At 50.5% G+C, this 23,976-nt stretch overlaps 1 protein-coding gene across 1 annotated transcript in view; it reads right to left on the bottom strand.

Moving 5' to 3' along the window:
• Window positions 1-23,976, bottom strand: part of FBN3 (fibrillin 3) — a 59,575-nt gene that overhangs the window by 5,050 nt on the left and 30,549 nt on the right. The window contains exons 40-62 of the mRNA XM_033133378.1: window positions 20,463-20,588; window positions 19,925-20,074; window positions 17,583-17,654; window positions 15,178-15,303; window positions 14,775-14,900; window positions 14,321-14,446; window positions 13,945-14,061; window positions 12,534-12,662; window positions 11,890-12,009; window positions 10,936-11,061; window positions 9,854-10,006; window positions 9,634-9,699; window positions 9,296-9,421; window positions 8,600-8,719; window positions 8,373-8,495; window positions 7,259-7,393; window positions 7,003-7,128; window positions 5,771-5,977; window positions 4,809-4,934; window positions 4,106-4,228; window positions 3,790-3,906; window positions 1,018-1,146; window positions 811-930 (exon numbers count right to left, since the gene is read on the bottom strand). Of these exons, the coding sequence (XP_032989269.1) occupies window positions 811-930; window positions 1,018-1,146; window positions 3,790-3,906; window positions 4,106-4,228; window positions 4,809-4,934; window positions 5,771-5,977; window positions 7,003-7,128; window positions 7,259-7,393; window positions 8,373-8,495; window positions 8,600-8,719; window positions 9,296-9,421; window positions 9,634-9,699; window positions 9,854-10,006; window positions 10,936-11,061; window positions 11,890-12,009; window positions 12,534-12,662; window positions 13,945-14,061; window positions 14,321-14,446; window positions 14,775-14,900; window positions 15,178-15,303; window positions 17,583-17,654; window positions 19,925-20,074; window positions 20,463-20,588 (2,889 nt within the window). The remainder of the gene's footprint in view (window positions 1-810; window positions 931-1,017; window positions 1,147-3,789; window positions 3,907-4,105; window positions 4,229-4,808; window positions 4,935-5,770; window positions 5,978-7,002; window positions 7,129-7,258; window positions 7,394-8,372; window positions 8,496-8,599; window positions 8,720-9,295; window positions 9,422-9,633; window positions 9,700-9,853; window positions 10,007-10,935; window positions 11,062-11,889; window positions 12,010-12,533; window positions 12,663-13,944; window positions 14,062-14,320; window positions 14,447-14,774; window positions 14,901-15,177; window positions 15,304-17,582; window positions 17,655-19,924; window positions 20,075-20,462; window positions 20,589-23,976) is intronic.

Genomic DNA, 23,976 nt, shown 5'->3' on the forward strand with positions numbered 1-23,976 from the left:
GACAGACTGAGAATGAGGAACTGACCCCTGGGGACCAATCAGACTATTGAAGCAGAGGCAATAGTCTGATTGGTCCCCAGGGGTCAGACGCCACAGGGCAGTGGGGGACAGATGTGGCACATAGCTGAGGACCCACCATAAGGAATAGGAGAAGGAGTGGAGAAAAGGCAGTGCTGGTGAGGTGGTAGCAAAGTGGGGACAGCCACGTCACAAGGCTGCAAAAGGAGAGACTGTCCAGAAGGGTCAGGAAGCAGTGCCGAGAGAGCAAAGGAGGTGAAGAAGTCGAGGAAGAGCAGCCCCAACAAGGGTCAAGAGTGAAAGCCAGACTGCAGGGGAGAAAGAGAGCTGGTGAGGACAAAGCTGTCATTTAGAGGGCCTGGAGCAGCAAAGAGCGTGCAATGGAGAAGGGTGAGGGGCAGAAGGTTAGTCCCCCCAAGCTGAGAGCCTCTGCAATACCTATGGCAAAGGTGTGGCATTCATGCCCCCACTCCCTCCTGCCACACCCATGGCAGACATCAACAATCAATCACAGCACTCTTTCCCAGTGATCACAGGTAGCATCTCAGAATCTTTCTCATCTGAGCCCTCCAGGTCACCACTCGATGAGAAATAGATTTGAACTTTGCCATGCTGGCTCTGCAGTCCCCTGACTCCCCGGCAAAGGGGAACCCATTACCCTCCAGGCTGGCCCATCTGAACTGTATAGGTAGTTGTGCTTTCACAATATCCTGCAGGGGGGTGGTCCCTAGTCACCCACTCTAGACAGGTTCTGGTGGGTGCTCCAGCTTCCTCCCAGCTCCTGCCACTCACCCACACACTGGCTCCACTGAGAGTGTGGGGTGAAACCCTGGGGGCAGCTGCAGCGGTAGCCCCCCAGCTCATTCTGACAGCCGTGCTGGCAGCGATGGGGCCCGTCACATTCATCCACATCTGTAAGACAGAGAGGGAGAGAAGGTTCGCCTGGCCGCCTTCAGGACCACCTCCCAGGTCTGGACTCCACCCAAAACCTGACTCTACCTTCGCAGCCATGGCCTGAGCTGTCCAGGGTGAAGCCTTGATAGCACTCACAGCTGAAGCTGCCTGGGGTGTTGTGGCAGCGTCCCCGGGTGCCACATAGGCCAGGCTGGGCCAAGCACTCATCATTATCTGTAGAGGACAGAGAACCAGCAGGGCCATCTGGTGGTTAGGGGACTCGTGTCGGGCACCATGATGCCGGGCCTACCACCTGATTAACTGTGTGGCTTCAGGCAAGTCACTTACCCTCTTTGTGCCTTAGTTTCTCCCTCTGTGAAATGAGCTCTATTTAACAGTTCCCACCACACAGAATTACCACAAACATTTGAGTTCACACACCTATAGGACTCTGTTTGAATCTCATCTGTACCACCTCAAAGCTGTGTGACCTGGGGCAACTGACTTACCCTCTCTGTGCCTCAGTTTCCTCAGCTGTAGCATGGAGATGATAACACCAACCTCGCTGATTTTTTGTGAGAATTAAATTTATCTAATCATGTGAGGGGTTTAGGACAGTGCTTGGCATGGCAGTAAAAGATTAATACAACACCTTTTCCTTTTCCATGGGAAAACGACCTGGGGTGGCTGTTGTGCTCTGTCCTCATGGAAACCTGACAACTGTGGGATGTCAGCCAGTGTTACAGACTGAATGTTTGTGTCCCCCCCAAATTCGTATGTCGAATCCCTAACTCCCAGTGTGATGGTAGTCGAAGATGGAGCCTTTGGGCGGTGATTAGGGTCAGACGAGGCCATGAGGATGGGCCCTGCCACGGTGGCATTAGTGCCCTTAGGAGACAAGGCACCAGACGGCTGGCTCTCTCTCTCCCCACATGAGCACACGTGAGAAGACAGACTGCAGGCCAGGAAAAGAGTCCTCCCCAGGAACCCACCCTGCGGCTCGTCGATCTTAGTTAGACTCCAGCCTCCAGAACTGTGAGCAGTTGTTGAAGCCGCTCAGGTTACGTACGGTGTTCTGTTATGGCAGCCGGAGCTACCAGGCAATGTTGCTATGGTGGAAATGGCCATAGCTGGTAAACCGCATGTGGACTGGGGTTCCGGGGAATGAACCATACATGTCAGGGCGGGGAATCCGAGTTTTGGCTTCCTTGAGTATGGAGAGTATTGAGACCAGGTATGTCCCCTTGGGACCCTGAGATCTCTCTTGGGTACAAGCGGCACTGGGGAAATGGGGTTTTTAAAATTGCATGTGGTCTCATCCCTCACATCTGAGCTGTCACTTGAGGGACCACAGAGACTAGCTCTGGATTCCCACCAGTGAACCAAGGGGCAGGGTGGCCTGTTGTAGTCATGTGAGTGTGAACTCCTAGTTCAGCCAACAGCAAACCCATGGGACAAATCCAGCCCACCATTTGCTTGTGTACGTAAAGTTTTATTGGCACACAGCCATGCCCATGCATTTATGACGGATCACCTATGGCTGCTTTTGAGCTAAAACGGCTGGGTTGAGTAATTACGACAGAGACCGTATGGACCACAAACTTGAAATGTCCACTAATAGCCCCTTTTTAGAAAAAGTTTGCCCATCCCTGATGTAGTTGGCCGAAGACCACCCACCAAGAGTACAAGCTATCCAGAATGATTTGGAGCCCTCAATCCATGGTAACTACACAACAGGGAGCCTAGCTGAGAATTTAATCTAATGAGAGAAGATCTGTGTGAGTTGGCTGTGTGTCATGTACACGTGGAAGGCGTGTGCACTGGCACATGGGCTGTGTGCACACACACACAGCTGCACACGTACAAATGCCACATTAAGGGTGCTTGTCTTAGGAGGCAGGAAAAATAACTTTACTGTGAGGAAAAAGAGCAACGCATGTCATTTCCAGGCCTAGAACGCTCTTCCCTGATATGCACGTAGCTCTCAACTTCCCTCACATCTGTCCTCAAATGTCCCGTTTCAATGAGGCTTCTCCTGACCCCTCTTTGAAAAATTGCAGCCTCCTTGATTTCCTCACTAGGATTTTCTTTTTTGTTCTTTCACACTACGTGGCACCTTCGAACATTCCATAGTGTTAACATATTGTTAAGTTTGTTTCTAGTCTGATCCCCTGCTAGCAGGGATGGTCCATGACAGGAGCAAGCTTGATCCTTGTGGCCATTTCTGTACCCTCAGAGTCTAAACAGGGCTAGGTACCACTTCTATAAAGGACCAAATAGGAAATATTTTTGACTCTGTTGCAAATACTCAGCTCTGCCACTGTAGCACAGAAGCATCCATAGACAGTACGTAAATAAACAGGCGTGACTGTGTGCCAATAAAACTTCATTAACAAAAGCAAGCAGGGGGCCAGGCTTGACCTGGGGTTTGGAGTCTGCTGACCTCTGGTCTAGAGCACTGCCGAGTACACAGTAGGTGCTCAGTAGCTGTTGGATAAGCGGATTAGTGGGAGCCTTAATGGGGCCCCCCTTGGCTGGGCTTGGCCCTCAGGGGAAGTCTGGTCCTCCCTGGCCACAAGAGGCTGAGAAGTGATGGGAGTGACAGATGCTCTTGCAGCTTTGGGTTCTGAACCAACTTCCCCTTTGGATCCTGTGAGCCCCTGGGCTTTCAGGAGCACCCTGGGGAGGGGCTTAGGAGACAGACCCAGCAGGGACTACTCAGGTGTCCTGGGCCAAAGTCAGAGGAACTCCTGAGGGCGGGCCTCCCAGCTCCCCAGGGGAGGAGGGAGACAGGTTCTAGATAGCCCTGGGCACTTGCTATTTTTTTGGTAAACAAATAAGTGAAGGCCACAGTCATGCACCAGATTCGGGACTCACCGAAGCAGGCCTGGTGGCGCTGCGTGAAGCCGGGGGGACAGCGGCAGGTAAAGGCTCCAATGGTGTTGACACAGAAGAACTGGCAGTTGTGCTGCCTGGAGGTACACTCATCCAGGTCTGTGGCACAGATGGTCCCAGGGGGCTCAGGGCAGGGCCTGGCTGGGACCGGGGGCTTCCCAGGGGAAAGACCCTAGAGATGGCACCCGATGCCATGCAGCAGGAAGGAGGTGAGATGGCACAGGATGTGCCCGGGGTATCCCTGGGGGGCAGGGATGGAGCCCACAGGGCATGAGGGGCAGGGAGAGATGGACATCACCTCTGCAGGTCCTGCCGTCCTCCTCCAGTAGGTAGCCGCGGGGGCAGGCACACAGGAAACTGCCCTCCGTGTTTTTGCAGAGGAAGGGGCATGGCGTGGGGGTCTGGCTGCACTCGTCCACATCTAGAAGGGACGACAGCATGCAGGGGGTTTAGACAGACATTCCCAGGGGCTCAGAGGCTGGGGTGTCCACCCCGGCCCTGCTAATGCCTCCTTCCCAGACTCCAGCCATCCAGAATCTGTGGGCTTACATAGGAATTTACACTTTTTCTGTAAAAGCCAGAGTAATCCTGTTGGGCTTTCTGGGCCACACGTTCTCAGTTCCAACTACTCACGTCTAGCTTTGTAGCAGGAAAGCAGACATAGAGGGTAAAGAAACAAACAGGTGTGGCTGTGTGCCAATAAAACTTTATTAACAAAAATAAGCCAAGGGCCAGATTCAGCCATTGGGCTGCGTTTGCCAACCCCCAACTTAGATGAATACCTGCTATACAAGGTAACTGAAAATCTTCAGATGTACAAAACAACAGGAAGAAAGTGGCCCAAATAAGGTCGGGGTAACAGGAAGGATTAGTGGATATTTTCAGCTTTGTGGTCCATATGAACTCTGTCGTTTCTGGTCCTGGTTTTCTCACAGAAGCGCAGGCCAGATGCTATGCAGAGGGGCTGGGCTGGGGCAGGGGATGGGGATCAGGGGACTCACCCATGCAGGCTGTGGCAGTGGCATCTGGCGTGTACCCATCCTGGCAGTGGCAGCGGAAGGAGCCGAGGCCGTTGATGCACTCACCATGGGGACACAGGTAAGAGAACACATGGCACTCGTCCACATCTGGGGATAAGCAGCGCTTAGCTGGGGCTGGCTACCTCTGGTCCCTGGGCCATGCCTCCTCCCTTTTGCCCACCAGCCCTTTCTCTGGAGGCCAGGCCAGCCTCTACTTCCCCTCCCTGCACCATGGATCTGGGACCACACCTCATGCCGGGGGTGGCACCTCCGCCAGTAGGACACACTAATGAAGCTCCTTCCACTGGACACAGAATAGCCCGGGGGACAGACCCACCCCACATAGGTGGAAGCACAGTGACACACAAGCATTGCACACCAGTCACACACATAGACACTCCTGTAAGATCACGAGGACACACACTCAGGCGCTCCTCTGTCCCCCAGACGCACCCTCCCAAAGGCTCGTCTCAGCCCCTGATGTCACTGCTGCTGATTTTGGATGACCTGCCATCCTCACTGACATGCTCGCTGTGACACGCTCAGGCACAGACACACTCACACACACATACCAACTCAGACACTCGCCGGAACCCAAACCACACGACTGGCTCACTGCCTCTCCCCCACCTTCTGATCTGCACCCCTCACCCACTTCACACACACAGAACACACACCAGCTGTTTCGCTTTCACATGCTCATTAATGAGCCCACGCACAAAAGAACAAAGAACACACACATTGTCTCACACACCTGCTCACCTGTCCACCCGTGTTCATGCACTCACAGAGTCAAGAATGGGTTCTGGTTCACATGGATTCATACACACCTGCCAGCGTGCACGCGCGCGCGCACACAAACACACACACACACACACATTCTCTCTCTCTCTCTCTCTCTCTCTCTCCAGCACCTGCACGACCATGGACAAACTGCCACCCACCTCGGCCCTCGACAGTGTAGCCTGGGCCATGAGGGCACAGCTTCTTGTGGGCGGAGGTACCAGGCAGGGGACAGAGTTCGCAACGAAGTCCCCAGCCACGGCCGCCTCCGCAACAGCACTCCACCCTGGTGACTGGCGCGCCACCGCTCGATGGGGCCTGGCATACGGCCTGCAGCACCTCGGAGAAGCAAGGCCCCTGCCGGATGTCTGCAGAGAACGAGTGGGGATGGTGAGTGGAAGAAACATGCCATCAGAGTCCCCCATCCATGGGGGGTATCGGGGGTGCTGAATGTGCACATGGGCGCCCACACATCTCTGACACAGCTGTGCAGGTGCATGAGTTGCCACCTTCCAAGCTGTTGTTCCCTAGCACTGTTAAATGCCCTCTGGGCTGGGCCTGGGACTACAGCTGTGGCAGAAGCTATAGACCTGAAGGTCAGAGAGCCACCCCTGGACTGCAGACGCCGGGCAGCTCATTGAGGGCCAAGGGCAGCATCCCTCTGGCCGTAGAGAGATCAGAAGGTCACGGGGAACACTGGGGTGCTAGCAAGAGGTGGTGGCATCCTGGACAAACAGTGGGGACAGAGCAGAAGGGTGATGTCCAGAGACATGTGGGAAGTGGAGAGGACAGGCTGGAGACTGGACGTCAGGCGAGGGAGAGGGAGCTCCTGATTATTCTAGGGGTTACTTTTGGGAGTAGGTGCTGGGGCATCACCGAGGGGGGGTCGGGGGCAGAGAGACTGGGCTTGTTTGGGGTTAGCTGTGTCTGGGGGGTATTGGGAATGGGGGCTCCTGAAGGCAGCTGGACACACACGTCTGGCCTGAAGCTGGGGGTGGAGACTGTGCTGGGTGGGGAGAGTGAAGACGGAGGAGATGAGAGTGGCAGGGGCTGTGTGGGGACAGGGTGGACAAGTTGCCAGGACAGATGGCACAAGCAGGTCACCTGCCAGGTTTAGCCCCAGGAAGCGGTGAACCTGGGGAGGGCCAGTCACTGGGTGTGATGGGTAGGGATGGGGGAGACGACTGCTGTTCCAGGGCGTTTGACTGAAAGGACCAAGGGAAGCAGGGGGGGTGTGGTGGACACGTGTGTCCAGATCAGCTCAGCAACCCCATGGATCCCTTTGGTGCCCCAGAACCCATCCCGCCTTGGAAAGCTCCCAGGCGTCAGGGGGGACAGGCGTTGGGTGGCTGCACCCCCCCGCCCCCCCGTGCCTGAGCCTGGTCACACTCACCATGGCACTCAGTGAGGGCGGGGCTGGGCTGGAAGCCCTCATCACAGTCGCACTGGAAGCTACCCGCAGTGTTGACGCAGCGGCCGTTGGCACAGAGTCTGGGCTGGATGTGGCACTCATCCTCATCTGACACGGGAGATATAAGACCCCTGAGCCTGCCTCCCCCCAGTTTCAATGTCTGCCCGACCATCTGCTTCTTCTTGCTCTGACTCCTCCTCTCTGTGGGGCTCCCTGCTCCCCCAAAGCACCCCCATACCGATGCAGCCCTCCCCAGAGCCAAGCTGGGGCCGCATGCCCGGGGGGCAGACACAGGTGAAGGTGCCAATGAGGTTCTTGCACAGCATGCCCCGGGTGTGGCAGTCCTGCTGGCCTTCTGCACACTCGTCCACATCTGCGGATGACCAGGGAGGGAGGGTGGCAATGTCAGGCGTCCCATGGCCTGGCCCCAGTCTGTGGGGGCCTGGATCCCAACCCCCAGGTGGCCTTAGGTGGGGCCAGAGTGAGGTTCCTGCAGCGCTGCCAGGCTCCCGTCTCTCCCCTGCCCGGGCCAGGCCTCCCGAGACACCAAGGGGGTCAGCACTGCCCCGAACACCCGCATCCCCTGTCCACATCGGGTCTGTGAATCTGTCTGGCCTTCACCATGCTCGCTGGAACGCTGACCCTGAAACAGCCCTAGAGGGGCCACATCCCAGCCCAGGGTTTCTCACCCTTGGAGCTATGGACATTTGAGACCAGAAAATTCTTTGTGGTGGGAGGCTGTTCTGTGCATTGTAGTGTTTCCCCCAAAATAAGACCTACCCAGAAAATAAGCCCTAGCATGATTTTTCAGGATGACGTCCCCTGAACCTAAGTCCTAATGCGTCTTTTGGAGCAAAAAGTAATAAAGACCTGGTCTTATTTTCGGGGAAACAGGATAGGATATTTAGCAGCATCCCAGGCTACTTAATGCCAGTAGCACCACCCTCCCGCCCGCTACCCAATGGAGACAATAAAAAGTGTCTCCAGACATTGCCACATGTTCCCGTGGGGCTTAATCGCTGTCCCCATTGCCCTATCCCACGGAGGGCATGTCCAGCTGTCAGGGGAGAGGGCTCCAGAGCCACGCCCACTTCACTGGAGAGGGTTCGAGCCACGCCCACTGTGCTGTTAGTCTCATGACCCAAGATGCTAGCACCCCATTTTCATAACAGAAATAGAGTCACCAGTCACAAAAGCGCACCCACTACACACGCATTTTCCTCCCCTCGCCATATCTCTTACTGTTCATTTCCACCCTTGGAGGCACAGGCTTATTTCTCCCTCTTTTCTCAGGATGGGGGCAGGGGAGCCCTGGGGGCCCTGACCTTCCTGCCTGCCTGTGCAGGTCCTACCTTGGCACGTGGCCCCGTCCTCTCGCAAGGTGTAGCCAGCCGGGCAGGCGCACATGTAGGAGCCTTCGGTGTTGTGGCAGCGGAAGGCACAGAGGAGGGGGTTCAGGGAGCACTCGTCCATGTCTGGGGAGGCCAGTGGATGTGCCGGCTAGGCGGGGTCTGCCTGCGGGACCCCTGCTCCCTCCCTCCCCATCTCACAGCCCAAGTCCTGGACAGGTAGGTCGTACCCTCACAGGTCATCATGGGGCCGGGCTCAAAGCCGTCAGCGCAGGCGCATTCGAAGCCTCCGATGACATTGGTGCAGGTGCCTTCCCCACAGGGGTGCCCAACGGAACACTCGTCTGTGTCTGGGGTGGGCAAGGGGGTGGTCAGTGCCTCAGAGAGCCCCTCGTCCCGATACTATCCTGTCTGCCTCCCCACCGACTACCACAGACTGGATAGGGCCAGACCTGGTGCAGCTCTAGGCTGGACACAGGGCAGCATACAGCATGTGTTCAGTGAATGAATAAATGAGCGACTGAGTCAATGAGTGAGCAAAGGAGTGAGTGAGGGAACAAATGAGTGAATAAATGAGTGAGTAAATAAGCGAATGCGTGAGTCAAGGTGTAAGCAAGTGAGTGAATGAGTGAGCAAGAGAATGAATGAGAGTGGATGTATGATAAGTGAATGAATGGATGAATACATGAATAAATGGGTGGGCAAATGTGTGGATTAATGAGTGAGCAAGTGACTGATTCAGTGAGTGAGTGAGTGAATGAGTGAGTAAATGAATAAGTGAAAGAGCAAGTGATGGAGTGAGTAAATAACAGAGAAGGAACAGTGGGTAGGGAGAGTGAGAGTGACTGGCTGAGAGACAGGATCCCGCCTTGCGTTGTGTCTGCCCTGCCTGCTCTGCTCTGCTGTTTCCTGAGAGGCAAGCTCACCCACACAACTGATGCCCGTGAAGTCCAGGCTATAGCCGAAGGGACACTCGCAGCGAAAGGAGCCATCGGTGTTGACACAATGACCACTGGCACAGACACCAGGGTTTTCCACACACTCGTTCACGTCTGAGGATGGCAGAGGTTGCAGGCATGGCATCTGTCATGTCCTGGCCACACTTAGGGTCTCTTCCTTCCCTCCAGGCCAGTGAGATCCAGGGCCACCCATGAGCCGAGGGGGAACGTGAGACTTGGGAACCCAGACAAAGCCCAGATGCGGCTGAGCAGGAAAGGAGGAGGGCAGCCCGGGGGCGCTCTTAGCATGTGGGTGAGGGACTTACCCTCCCGAGTTTCATCCGGGCCTGGGACAGCCCCATGGCCGAAGGGGCAGAGCTCCTGGAAGGCAGCTGGAAAGTGAAAAGGGGTGAGGGTCAGGGGTCAGGTGCAGCCCTCAGGACCCCCCAAGTGGGTGTAGGAAAGGCTGAAGAAAGAATGGAAAGGAGAACAGATGCGGGGGCAGGCAAGCAGAATCGAAGAGACCGGACAGGGGCGGGTGCTCACCACTGCCCTCCTGAGGACAAAGCTCGCAGGGGTCGTTCCAGCCCTCGCCAGGCCTCTGGCTGCAACAGCACCGGCTCTTGGTGGTGTTGAAAGCTTTGGGCACCGAGCACCTTCCGCTCTCAAAATGGGTGAAGCAGAAACTCTGCCGTGTGTCTGTGGGGTGATTCCCCAGAGAATTGCTGGAAAGGCCATCAGTAGTACCCACCTGTCCTGCAGGCCTCTTCCACCCCAGCCCCTACAAGTGGGTGGTCCTGCCTCTACCAGCGTCCAATTAGAACAATCCAGGCCCCTGACCATGGTGATTGGCTCAGATATAGACATGTGACCCACACTGGCCCAAAGAGGGTCAGCCCTAGGGCTTTTGCTGGACCCCTGGGAATTCCTTCCAGCAATACCCCACTTTCACTACTGTGGCAATGCCCTGGGGACAGGGAGAACTGTCAACCTCAGCCAAGTTATTCTTGATCAGAAGCCCCTTCTTGGAGAGGCAGTGACTGATTCCTGGGAGCCCGAGGACCTCAGACATCAGACCCCAAATTCTCATCATTGACCCCAGCCCTCAGCCCCAGATTCCCATCAGCCTGAGAAATCTTCTTGGGCAGGTTGGGGTTTGGGCCAAACCTGGCACCAGAACAACAAATATTGGTAGAATTGTCCTGCCCTCCCCCTTGGTACTTCCAACTTGGGAGTAAAGAGGCTGGCTCAGATAGAATGAGGCCAGCCCACACTGGATGAGGCCAGCCCACACTGGATGAGGCCAGCCCACACTGGATAAGGCCAGCCCACCTGAGATGAAGCCAGCCCAGGTAGAGCAATTGCAGCCCATATAAGACAGCCCAAGCCCAAGAGACCAAGCTAGCCCAGACTGGACCAGGTTCGCCCTCCATAGAAAGGACCTGTCTGGCCAAGACGTTGGTTGGATCAGGACAACCCCACTAATGCAGAAAAGGCCCTCTGCCTGGAAAAGGTCCAAAAGATCGGTGCAAGAAACCGCAGCCCCCTTTTCTGGCTATTCTGAATCTTCCCCACCCTACCTCTCTCCTCTTCACGAAGCCCTGTGTGCTCCCCAGCCCCAGACTCACCAAAGCAACGGCGTCCATTGTCAGAGAGGACAAAGCCAGGCGGACAGAGGCACTGGAAACTCCCGGGGCTGTTGGTACAGGTGCCAAAGAGGCAGAGGTTGGGCTCCTCCGAGCACTCGTCGATGTCTAGAGGGGCAGGGACATAAAATGGGTGGGGTGTGAGCAGGACCTCCACCAGAGTGGGGCAGCCTCAGCTGTCAGGAGGGGTAGATAGAGTGGGGGCCCAGGAACTGACCAGACGCAGTGGCCCCAGGGCTCAGTATGAGCCGGAGCAACAGGGGGGTAGTGTGAGGGGTCTTTCCTAGAAGGTGACTTCAGGGTAGGGGTCATGATCAGGAGAAGTTCATCTTTACAGACAAATTTTGTAAAAAGTAACCGAGACTAGATAAATTTAGCCTACACTGGATAGAGTTAGTTCACACTGTATTATTAGGCTAGCCCAGATGGAATAGACCAGAGGTGGTCAGGCCAGACTGGTAAGGTTAACCCGCACTGTACAAGGCCAGACGGGTCTAAGTTAGCCCAGGTTGTATAAGGCTAGCCGAGATGGATTAGATTGGTGGAGGCCAGGCTAGATCGGTCCAGGTTAGCCCACACTGTACAGTCACCTAGATGGGGGATTACACCAGTGGAACTGGGACCAGACTGGACCTTGCCCACCATGCATTGAGTGAGTTCTGTTTGGGTAATCTTACAGTGAGACCCCACACCCATGGCCATTTTATAGGATTCACAAGGAAGCCTGTGGGCCCGAGAGCGAGCCATCAGCCTGGAGCCCAAACACAATCCTGATAATTCAGTTTATGGAGTGCTCATCATACTGTATGGAGCTGCATTAGGTCCTATTCTGTGTGTCTCCACCATCACCACGATCCCAGTTGACGTGCCAGTGTTACAGGTGGGGAACAGAGGCCTCTCTGGCCCCAGAGCTGTGAATTGGGGCTGGACACTCACCAATACAGTGGTCAATCTGCACTTGGAAGCCGGAGGGACAGATGCAGCGGAAGGAGCCCTCTAGGTTCTGGCAAGTGCCTGGCAGGCAGGTTCCTGAGAGGCTGAGACACTCGTTGGCATCTGTGGAGAGGAGAAGGAGGGGTCCCAGCACCAGCTGGTGGCAGGGGGTTTGCCTGGGACCAAGACCAGTGCTTATAGTCAGTGCCTGATGGGGCCCCAGGACAAGCCTTCTCTGTGGCAGTCCTGGGGCCAAGGAAGGGCTGAGACTCAGAAAAACAAGGACAAGTAGGGATAGATATTCTGAGTCTTGGTGGGGGTCATGGATGGAGTAAAGTGGTGTCCAGGGAAAGAGGGAGCAAGATTCCTAATCTTGAACCATCTGAAGACTCCTTTCATAGTTTCCATGGTATCCACTTAGCACCTCTACTATTCTGTATTTTGTTAAACTTAGATATTTAAAACAGCCTCACTCTCAGCTACAAACCCTATGAAAACATGGCTATAATGTGCTGGTTTGATTTCTTTTTTTCATACCTTAAAATAAATGCATGATTATGAAATGGAACCATGATTGTGCAGAAGTACCAACCGCATGTAGGAGTAGGGGCTAGCTGAGATGGCTCCCAGCACCGTGCAAGACTCACCCATACAGTTCTTCCCATCAGCTGTGAGCTCAAAGCCATCCTGGCAGAGGCAGTGAAAGGAGCCAGCTGTGTTGAGGCACTGGCCAAATCGACACACCTGCCCTGCCAGGGTGGTGCACTCATTTACATCTGCAAAGGGGAGATGGGCAAATGGGATCACCCATAGCACTGAGGCTTTGAGCCTCCCTTGCACTTCCATCCACAAAGAAGTTGAGATGACATCAATTTATGGAGCGCTCCCATGCCAGGCTCTGTATATTAGCCTTGCAACTATTCTAAGAGGCAGATACCAGTATTTTCCAATATGAGCTTTTAATGCTATGACTTTGCCTCTAGGTACTCCCTTGACTGCATCTCACACATTTTGTGTTGTGTTTTCATCACTTATTTAAAAATATTTTCTAAATCCCCTTATTTCTTCTTTGACCTATGGATTCTTTAGGAATATATTGTTTAATTTCCAAATATACGAGGATTTTATGGATATCCTTCTGTGACTGATTTCTGGTTTAACTCCATTATATTCTGAGGACTTACTCTGTGTGACTTTAGTTCTTTTAAATTTGTTAAGGTTTGTTTTATGGCCCAAACTATGATATTTCCTGGTGAATGTCCATGTGCACTTGAGAAGAATGTGTTTTCTGGAATGTTCTAGAAATATCAGTCAGGTCTGTGGTTAACAGCATTGTTCAGATATTCTATATCCATACTGATTTTGTATTTGTTCCCTCTATTACTGAGGGAGAAGTTTTGAAGTCTTCAACTATAATGTAGGAATTCTTTAGGAATATTTCTTCTTCAGTTCTGTCAATTTTTACTTCATTTGTTTTGAAGCTCTATTGTTAGATGCATATGCATTTATGATTGTAATGTCTTCTCAGAGAAATGACCCCTTAATCAATATATGCCTCTCCTTATCTCTGATAATATTCCTTGTTCATAAGTCTATTTGGTCTGCTATTAATACAGGTAGTTACTACTATTAATCTCCATTTTACCAAGGAGGAAACTATAGCACAGAGAGGTAAAGGACTTGTCTAGGGTCACACAGCTGGCAGGCGGCAAAGCTGGGATTTGAACTTACGCCCCTGACTTTGGAATCCATGCTTTTAACCACTGCGATAAAGTGCCAGCTTCACAGCACCCAGGTCTTGCCTCAACCTTCACCTTCCTCTCTCTACTATCCATCTGCCTCCCACCCACCTGAGTGTAAGCTCTAGTGAGGGATCCCTGGCACCTGACAACTAAAGAAGTGTGGGGAACTTTGCCGTTGACTCATTTTCAATCTCCTGGGGGTTTTCTGAATGGATCCCTGGAGCAACAACCTTTACTTTAAAGGGGCACCCTCAAGCCACGGGCCTACTTCTCAGTGGGGTACACTGAGGTCTGTCTGCCAGCCTGCATGACTCACCCACGCAATCTCCGTTGTGTGTCATCACAAAGCCAGGGAAGCAGAGGCAGTTGTAGGAGCCGACGATGTTCTTACAGGTCCCATTTCCACATGGCTGCCGCTCACACTCATCGATGTCTGTCAGAGCAAAGCCCCCGATCCCTGCCCAGCTCACCCAGGGCAATGAGCAGCTCGGGCAGTGAGGGGCTGGGAAGCACCCTTGGTATTATTTATTGTTCCCATTTTACTGATGGGAAAACTGAGGCACAAGGAGGTGAATAAGTCATTTTCCCAATGTCTTAAGTGCCAGGACGGATGGAAGCACTGTCTCCACCCCAGAGAAGGTATAGATCCTTGGCCGCTTGGTCTGCAAAGGGGGGCAGGAAGGGGCTCTCACCCATGCACAGGGTCTGGTCCACCGAGGCCCGGAAGCCACGGTGACATAGGCATGCGTAGCTGCCCTCTGTGTCCACACAGTCACCGTGGCTACAAACATTCGGGATCTCCTGACACTCGTTCCGTCCTGGAAAAGGGCGGGCAGTGTGGTGTCCCCAGGACGACCACTCCAGTGTTTCCTACGCCTTTGCAGGCTGCGATGGGAAAGCCAGCACCTGCCTGCAAGCCCCCCATTCAAGCTGCTGCTAGCACCAAGCTATCTTTCCCTCCCATATCACCCTCATTACTACCCTGTGAACAGAAGCTGTCAGCACCCCCACCAGCCCAAACTCCAGCCAAGGAGAAAGCCCCGGACAGAGCCATGCCCTACCCTAGTCACAGTGCACAGAGCCTGGCTTTGTCTTGTATCCCACTCCTTACCTCCTTCCCCTGCACCTGCTGGGGTCCCCGCTTACCCACACAAGCCCCGCCTGGCAACAGCTTGTACCCTCGGGCGCACTTGCAGCGGTAGCTGCCAGGGATATTGATGCAGTCGGCACTCTGCTGGCAGGGGCTCTCCCCGCTGGCACATTCATCCATGTCTGGGGAATATGGCCAACAGGGACGGGTGAAGGAGACACCTTCCCTGCCAGAATCAAATCCTAAATCCAGCCCCCGGCTTCAGAGTGGGGGGGGGTCCCTCCAGAGCAGCCAGAACCAGAGTGAGGGCGGTTATGTGGGATGGAGCCCCTCGAAAAGGCGTGAGCCCCATTAAACAGGGGGAAACTGAGGTTTACATAGCTTAAATGATGTGCCCAGATGGTATGGGGTGAAGGTCCAGCATCCCACCCAGGGATGGGGAGGCCAGGGAGGTGGCACCTTCGCAGATCAGCAGCACGCTGTTGTAGCTGAAACCCGTGGGGCACTCGCAGCGGAAGCTCCCAATCTGGTTGATGCAGACCCCGCTGGCACAGATGGCAGGGATCTCCCCGCACTCGTCGATGTCTGGGGAGGGCACCAGCATCAGGGGCAGCCCAGTCCCCGGGAACACCTGGGGACCCTGAGCTAAGGGACCACAGTCTGGGAGAAGCAGCCCCACACCAGCCCATGCTGGAAAAATCCTGCTGTAGCCAAAATGAGATCAGGATGAGGGAGGAAAGCCTAGAGCAGGGGCGAGAGTCTTTCACAACTAAAATCACATTTGCTGTGGCCCAGCAAGCCTGCTTTGAGGGCTCTGCTGGAATAAAGCAGCCCGCGTGTCAGCAGGAAGCTGCACGGGGAGGTCCTGGGACAACGTTTGCAAGAAACTGGAAATGTCAACGGGTGAATGGATAGCACAACGTGGCCCACCCACACTCCGGAATATTACTCAGCCTTAAAAAGGAAGGAAGCACTGACACTCACTACAATGTGAATGGATCTTGAACACACGGTGCTCATGAGAGATGCCAGACACAAAAGGTCACATTTCACGATTCTATTTACATGAAATGTCTAGAAGAGGCACAGCCAGAGATGGAAAGTAGAATAATGGTTGCCAGCGGCTGGGGGAGGACAGAATGGGGAGTGACTAATATGACGCCTGGGTCTCTCTTTGTGTGATAAACATGTTCTCAACTTAGATTGAGGTGATGGTTGAACAACTCTGTGTATACAGTTGGCCCTTCAACAACACAGGTTTGAACTGCAATTATACACGGGTTTTTTACACCAATACATACTGTAAATGTATTTTCCTTATGATTTTCTTCATGACATTTTCTTGTCTCTAGCTTACTTTATTGTAAGAGCACAGTATCAATATATATAACATACAAAATACGTGTTACTCGACTGTTGGTTATCGGTAAGGCTTCCAGTCCACAGTAGCTAAAATTTGGGGGAATTTGGGGAGTTGAAAGTTATCTGAGGAAGTTATATGAGGCACCCCAACCCCCATGATGTTCAAGGGTCTATTATATACAAAAAAAACCACACTGAATTGTGTACTTTAAATGATGAAGTGTATAGTACGTGAATTATATTTCCATAAAGCTATTATATGTAAAAAAAAGAACCTGGGCACACCTAAATGCTCATCATCTGTGGGGGACAGGCTTGTGACCCGGGACATGTCTACACATAGAATATACTAGACAGCAGGGCCAAAGGGGAAGGAGGCCTACATATAGTAACCTGGCCGATTCTTCACAACTTACTTCTGCGTGCAAAAAGAAAGTTACAGACCAATATGTAGGGAAATCACAGAATTTCTGTCAAATTCCCCAGAAAAGAAAGCCACACATTTTCAATGGGAAACTTCTGTGTGTATTTAAATGCATGAAGAAAGAACTAGATAATGTGGTGCAGAGTTGTACACCTGAAATCTATGTAACTTTGCTGGCAATTGTCACCCCAATAAACTTGAATTTTAAAAAAATAAATAAATAAACATAAACTCATAAAAAAAAAAAAAGAAAGAAAGAAAGAAAGAAAGAACTGGAAAGAAATACTCCGGGCATAAAGCATGGGAACACTAAGGGAGTGTGAAGGGGACTTAGATTTGAGGTGGTGACTGGAGGGGAAGTAGAACTTATCTGCCATGTTCCAATTGTTTAAAATAAGGAAAATACATCCATGGGGTGAAAACCGCTGGAAATGGGCTCAGAATTAAATACCACACAGCTGAAACTTGGCATGTAGGTATTAAATTGTACAAAACCTCATTTAACTTAAACAGGAAGTGTTCTGACGGTGACACAGCTGCAACCCGGATGAACCTTGGGGACATTATGCTCAGTGAGATAAGCTAGACACAGAGGACAAATACTGTGTGATTCCACTCATATGAAGTCCCCAGAGGAGTCAGATTCATAGAGACAGGAAGTAGATGGTGGGGGTGGGGGCTGGGGGAGGTGGGTCGGGAGTGAGAGTTTTATGGGGACAGACTGTCAGTTTGGGAAGATGAGAACGTTCTAGAGATAGATTGTGGTGATGGTTCCACAACAATGTGAGTGTACTTAATTAATGCCACTGAACTAACATTTAAGAATGGTTAAAATGGTACATTTTATGTGTTATTTTATCAGAAGTTTTAAAAATGAACAATAATAATAATACTCCTACTGTTGTTTTTCTTAAATTTGAGGGCAGGATTCCTGGCCTGGCCTGGGGGTCTGGAAATGCAGGGGGGCATGGAGTGGGGGAGGGTGAAAGGGAAAGAAGTGTAGGGGAGGGGAAGGGAGCAGTCAGGACTCACGGGACAGAGACCTGGAGCTATGGGCTGGAGGGCAGTGGCCACTCACCGAGGGACTTCCCTGTATGGATGTCAATGATGAAGCCGGGGACCTGGTTTCCGCACAGGACCTGGTAGTCGACTGGGCAAAGGAGAACAGGGTGGGGATGGTAGGCTGCAGGCTCCCTGGAAGGACATCCCCTCTCCCTCCTCTTCCCACACCCCCAGCACCTCCTCTATCCCTGGAGCCCAGCCCTCATTTGGCCTTTAGGAACTAATCTCTCTCCCTCCCCCCACTTGACCTCCCTCATCTTTTCCCTGCCTGAGCACCGCCAACCACACCCCAATGTCCTCACCATAAAACAGACCGTTCAGTTTGTACCTCCTGGCCCCACCCTGCCGCCAACAGTGTCTCCTGCCCTCCCGTGACATTGATGTTATTACACATCCAGATATGCCCTGCTCTGTCAGGCCACCACAGCTTTGCACAGGCTGTTTCCTTTGCTGTTCCTTAGCACAGCCCATTTCAACCTTGAGGACTCAGGGCAGCCCACAGGGAAGGAAGAGTCCCTTAGGCTCCCCCTGACCTGCCACTCTGACCCCAGACAGCTGATGGCGCCACCCATGGGTTAAGAACGCCTCCAAGGTAATTCACTCTTTACTTACATCCCACTGCTGACACCAAGATCCTGCCCAATCTCAATCCCCAGGAAGGGTACGTGACCCTGGACCCACCTGATGGACAGGCATTTGGGCAATGCCACCTTGCCACCTGTCCCTAGGTCCCTGCCCTGGCCCTCACTCTTCTGCGTACATCGTGATGAGAACGGACCAATCTCAGCAGCCCCTTTCCTGGTGTGAACATCTGCCTTGTGTTATGACACTTGCACCTCAGATTCAGGTGCACAAGATCCGGCCAGGCAGGTACCTAAGTCCCAGCACACAACCCGTGGGTGACATTTGACCTGTCTTCACAGTCTTCTGGTCAGAATTGGCCCTTTGCACCTTCCAGACTGCACACTTAGGTATGCCTTATTCTTGATCCCTGGAGCCCAGAACAGGGCCCAGCAGTACCCAGAATGCCCAGTAATGACTGCTACCCATTTCACTCCACTGGGTTGAACAATGACCTCTACTCCAAGTTCATGTCCACTCACAACCTCTGAATGGGATCTTTCTTGGAAATAGGGTCTTCGCAGATGTAATCAAGTTAAGATGAGGTTGTCCAGGATTGAGGTCGGCACTAAATGCAATGATTGGTGTCCTTATAAGGAGAGACACGCAGAGACTCAAGGAGAAGCCATGTGAGATAAGGCAGAGGTCAGGGTGACACAGCTACAGGTCAAGTTAACAGAGACACCTGGAGTCACCAAATACTGGAAGAGGCAAGGAAGAATCTTCTCTGAGTCTCTGGAGGGAGTGTGGCCCTGCCAACACTTTGATTTCTGACTTTCTGGGTTCTTTAAGCCACCAAGTATGTGGTAGGCTAACTTGTTACTGCAGCCTTCAGAACAAATTGTCTCAGTCTGGGGTGCTATAACAAAATACCATAGACTAGGTGGCTTAAACAACCAACATTGATTTCTCACAGTTCTGGAGGCTAGAAGTCCCAGATCAAGGCACCAGCATATTCAGTGTCTGGTGAGAGCTCTCTTCCTGATGTGCAGATGGACACCTTCTTGTTGTGTCCTCACATGACAGAGAAAATCTCTCTCGTGTCTCTTCTGATAAGAACACTAATTCCATTCATGAGGACGCTACCTGCATGAACTAATGACCTCCCAAGGCCCCACCTCCAAACACCGCCACGTGTTAGTGTTTCAACATATGAATTTTGGGCAAACATAAAAATTCAGTCAATAGTACTAATATAACTATAACCGTCTAGTTGCCCCCTTCTAATCACTGCTTCATTCCTGCAGCTCTTTCTGATACATGGGCTGGCTGCTAGATTATTCTAATAGGCTTTGTCTCAGCTGCCAAAATGATCTACTGCTCAGTCCTGCCTCCAGGCCTTTGCTCATGCTATTCCCTGCCTGGAACAGCCCTCTTCATCCTGACTAATATTTTCAGCAATCCTCCCCAGAGCTTCTCCTGGTTGCTGTAACCAGTTGTGCTTTATGACCTGGCCCCAGACATTCACTGACCCCTCCAAATAGTCTGTGAGTCTTCAAGGACCTTTACCACAAATGAAAGTCTCACTAATCAATCCTGAATTCCCCAAATGTGTGACATGGAAAGGATGTCTTGCCCACCCAAAAAGTATTGATTTCCATACATTGGGACATAACTTAAATTCTTTAGCTCTCATAAGAACAACGTAGACTAATCAGGGAGCCCAAAGGGGGGGTGCCACCTTAAACATTACACTAAAAGCACCAAGCTTAAAGAAGATGGGGGAAGGGCACTCACGACTGGCAGGAGTGGGGCAGGCCTGGCAAGGTCTATTCCAGGCCTGGCCGATGTTGTAGGAGCAGCAGCACATCTTCCGGGTTACGTTAAAAGCCAGTTCATTCCGACATGTGCCGTTATAATGCCGGAAGCAGACGCTCTTCCTCATGTCTGCAGTTGGGTTGGGGAGAAAAGTGTAGTAAGAGACACCCAAGTCAGAGGAAGAGAGGGCCAGACAAATCAGCACTCATTCACGAATCCATTTGAAAATTACTGGCTTGATATCTCTACCCCGGCACACTTGAAAGTGACATTCATTTTTTAGCCTTTTTTGGGCAGTGCACAACCTGGACAACTATTCCTGACAGCCCTGGGCCCCTGAGCCCTGCAGCCTTATTCACTGCAGCATCTCTGCATCTCAAATACATGCACCGTCCTCTCTCTCCTCCCCCAAACACGTCTCTCCACACTCTTCCAAGGCTTGGAGACTCCCAGAAGTTTCTTCCACACCCACGTGATGCTTTCACAACAGCCAGTCTCCCATCGTCATACTCCGTACCCATGCAGTTGTTGCCACCATTCACTGGCAGGTACTCCGCAGGGCAGACACACGTGTAGTTCCCCAGGGTGTTGTAGCAGGTACCGGGGCCACAGATGCCCGAGTGTGCGGAGCATTCGTCAATGTCTGTAGGGGAGGGAGGGACAGCGTCCAGGAACTGTCTTGATAACCTCCCACCCCAGGTCTGGTGGAGTCACCTCACATGGGTTTGAGTTTGGTGTCAAGATTAGCTTAAAATGCAGACATTTTAGTGACATGGAAAGATACGACATGGTGTTACGTGAAAAAAAAAAGTTCACTATGATCCCACTTCTATTAAGAAAAAATATGACCTGAGCCCATGCAGTAATTATATTATGACCAAGAGTGGGGCAACCACGGGCTTCCTAATGTGATATGATAGGAAGCAAGAGCCCTGTGAATAATGAATGCATCCTTGTGTCAAAAAATAATCTAAATGAAGCCACTTTAAAAGTTGGAGCTTCAAATATATGGTGCTGGAAGGAGAACTGACTCCGGGTGGTGAACACACAATGGGATTTATAGATGATGTAATACAGAATTATACACCTGAAATCTATGTAATTTTACTAACAATTGTCACCCCAATAGATTAAAAAAAAAAAAAAAAAAAAGTTGGCGCTACCATCCCAGAGGAACTGCCTTGCACGTCTGGTGCCTCAAACTTTTGGATGTTAAAACAGAGCAAAATAACCTTTGGACTGGGCCTAACGCAACTTTGTGCCCAAACAACTGTTTGCAAAGATAACAAGAAAGCAGATATGAGGACTCCTGGACTGATAACTATAGACTGAAAGTTAAAAACATTGTTAGCTTACCTGCTCCAATTGATGTAATTGTTCCCTTTCTCATCAATACCCCTTGCCTTTGTCTCCTAAACAGAACACTAGTTGGGTTTTGCTTGAATCAATGCTCCCTGAATAGCTATTCTTTTTTAAAAATTTCAAGTAGAGGCTTGTTGCCTCTCACTTTGAAAGGCCTTTTACTTTTAGGTTAGCACTTGGAAAAAAAACGTTGACTCTCAATCTGATCAATCCTCTAGCCCAGAGGCAGGAAACTTTTTCTGTACAGGGCACATAGTAAATTATTTTCAGTTTCATGCTCAAAACCATGGTCTCTGACATAGCTGTTCACTCTGCCATTATAGTGTAAAAGCATTCATAGACAATAGGTTAACAGATGGGCTGTATGCCAATAAAACTTGATTTATGGACACTGAAATGTGAATTTCATGTGTCACAATATATTTTTCTTTTGATTTTTTTGATCCATTTTAAAAAATGTAAAAAGTATTCTTAGTGGGCTGTACAAAAACAAGTGTCAGAATATTAGCGTGCTAGAAGTGACGTCACTGAAAAATGACAGAGTAGGGAATGTCAGGGCTCCATTTCTCAACAAAAACAACTATTGAGCTAGCAAAAAAAAAGACAAAATCAACTTTTGCAGGATTGTGGAATCTAGCCAAAACTTACAACAATCAGGGGATTTGATCCATAGGAAATCCTAAAGAATCCATAAAATACAAACTATTGGCGCTAATAAATGAGGTCAGCATAATTGCAGGATATGACATCAACACACAAATATCACGTGTATTTCTATATACTACCAATAAATTTAACAAAAGAGGTGAAAGATACACACTGAAAACTATAAAACATTACAGAAAAAAATTTGAGAAGACCTATATAAATGGAAAGACACCCTGTGTAACAGATTAGAAGACTTATTTTTAAGATGCCAGTACTCCCCAAAGCGATTTACAGTTTCAGTGTAATCACTCCTCTCAAAATCCTAATGACTTCTTTGGTTTTTTTTCAGAAATGGAAAAGCTGATTCTAAAATTCATTTGGAATTGCAAGGGATGCCAAATAGCCAAAACAATCTTAGAACGAGAAAAACAAAGTTGGAGGATTCACACTTCCCAATTGCAAAACTTACAATGCTACAGTAACCAAAAGTGTGGTCCTGGCATAAGGATAGACTGATAAATCAAGGGGTTAAAATTATAGTCCAGAAACAAACTCATATGTCTACAATCAACTGATTTCTGACAAGTCCATTCGATGGGAAAAGAAGATTCTCTTCAACAAATGTCACTGGGACAATTGGATTTTCACATGCAAAAGAATAAAGTTGGACCCCTACCTCACACCATATACAAAACAAAAACTCAAAATAGAAGACCTAAATGTAAAAGCTAAAACTACAAAACTTTTAGAAGAAAACATAGGCGTAAATCTTAATGACTTTGCGTTTGGCAGTGGATTCTTAGGTATGACACCAAAAGCACAAGCTAAAAAAACAAAAACAAACACAAACCAGATAAATTGGACTTCATCAAAATTAAAACTTGTATCAATGGACACTATTAAGAAAGTGAAAAGACAACCACAGGATGGGAGAACTATTTGCAAATCATATATCTGAAGAGTCTTATATCCAGAATATATAAAGAACTCTTGCAACTCAACAACAAAAAGACAAACAACCCAACTTAAAAATGGGCAAAAAACTGAAATAAACATTTCTCCAACAAAGATATGCAAATGGTTAATAAACACATGAAAAAATGCTCAACCTCATTCATCATTAGGGAAATGCAAATTAAAATTGAGATGAGATATGACTTCACACCCACTAGGATGGTATAACTTTAAACAATGGGGGAAAATGTTGGTGAGGATGTGGAGCAATCAGAACCGTCACACGTTGATGGTGGGAATGAAAATGGTGCAGCTACCGTGGAAAACAGTTTGGCAGTTCCTCAAAAAGTCACACATAGAATTCTTATATGACCCCGTGATTCCAGAAGTGAGACAAACTATTCAATAAGGACGGGCTACAGAATTTGCTCAGTGCAACACGAAAACCAGGGCTTTATTGTTGAAATTATATGAAAAAGATAGTGATGGCAGAGCCTTAAACCAAGCCAGGGGACTTCATAGTAGAGGGCCTTTGAGTCTGGCTGCTGGGAAGGGCTGCATGGACTGCAGCCTTCAAGGGCACAAACTGGCCCTACAAGACTGCATGTCCAAGGTCAACATTCAGGTTAGTCCCCCACTCTGTGACAGCCAAGAAACTTCGCACATCGCCATTATTTATTGATGGCAATTGTCTCTTTTTCTGATAATATTCTATGGGATGGGGGAGAATGGGAGGAATGAGACATTTTTCAAGCATTTTGGGTTCTGATTCTGGATTGACAGCTCCCATATCCATGTACAGAGGAAATCGCTTTCGATCTTAAATCTCTCCCTTCCTTCACCATTTCTTTAAGTTTTGAAACAGTGCTGCTCAGAGCAAAAGATATGCTGTCCTTGTGAGCTGTTGTTAGAGTCTGTTTGGATGTAGGTGCCCAGCTAATTTTGTTGAAAGAAAAAGAATGGATTAATGCATGAATGAACAAATGAATGAATGAATTTGGTACACTGCTTTAAAGAGTTCAGGCTCAGGGATCAGAATGGCGGGGTTCAAAGCCAGTTTCCATTAC

This window comes from Rhinolophus ferrumequinum, chromosome 18 (assembly GCF_004115265.2).
Source record: "Rhinolophus ferrumequinum isolate MPI-CBG mRhiFer1 chromosome 18, mRhiFer1_v1.p, whole genome shotgun sequence".
Lineage (NCBI taxonomy): Eukaryota > Metazoa > Chordata > Mammalia > Chiroptera > Rhinolophidae > Rhinolophus > Rhinolophus ferrumequinum.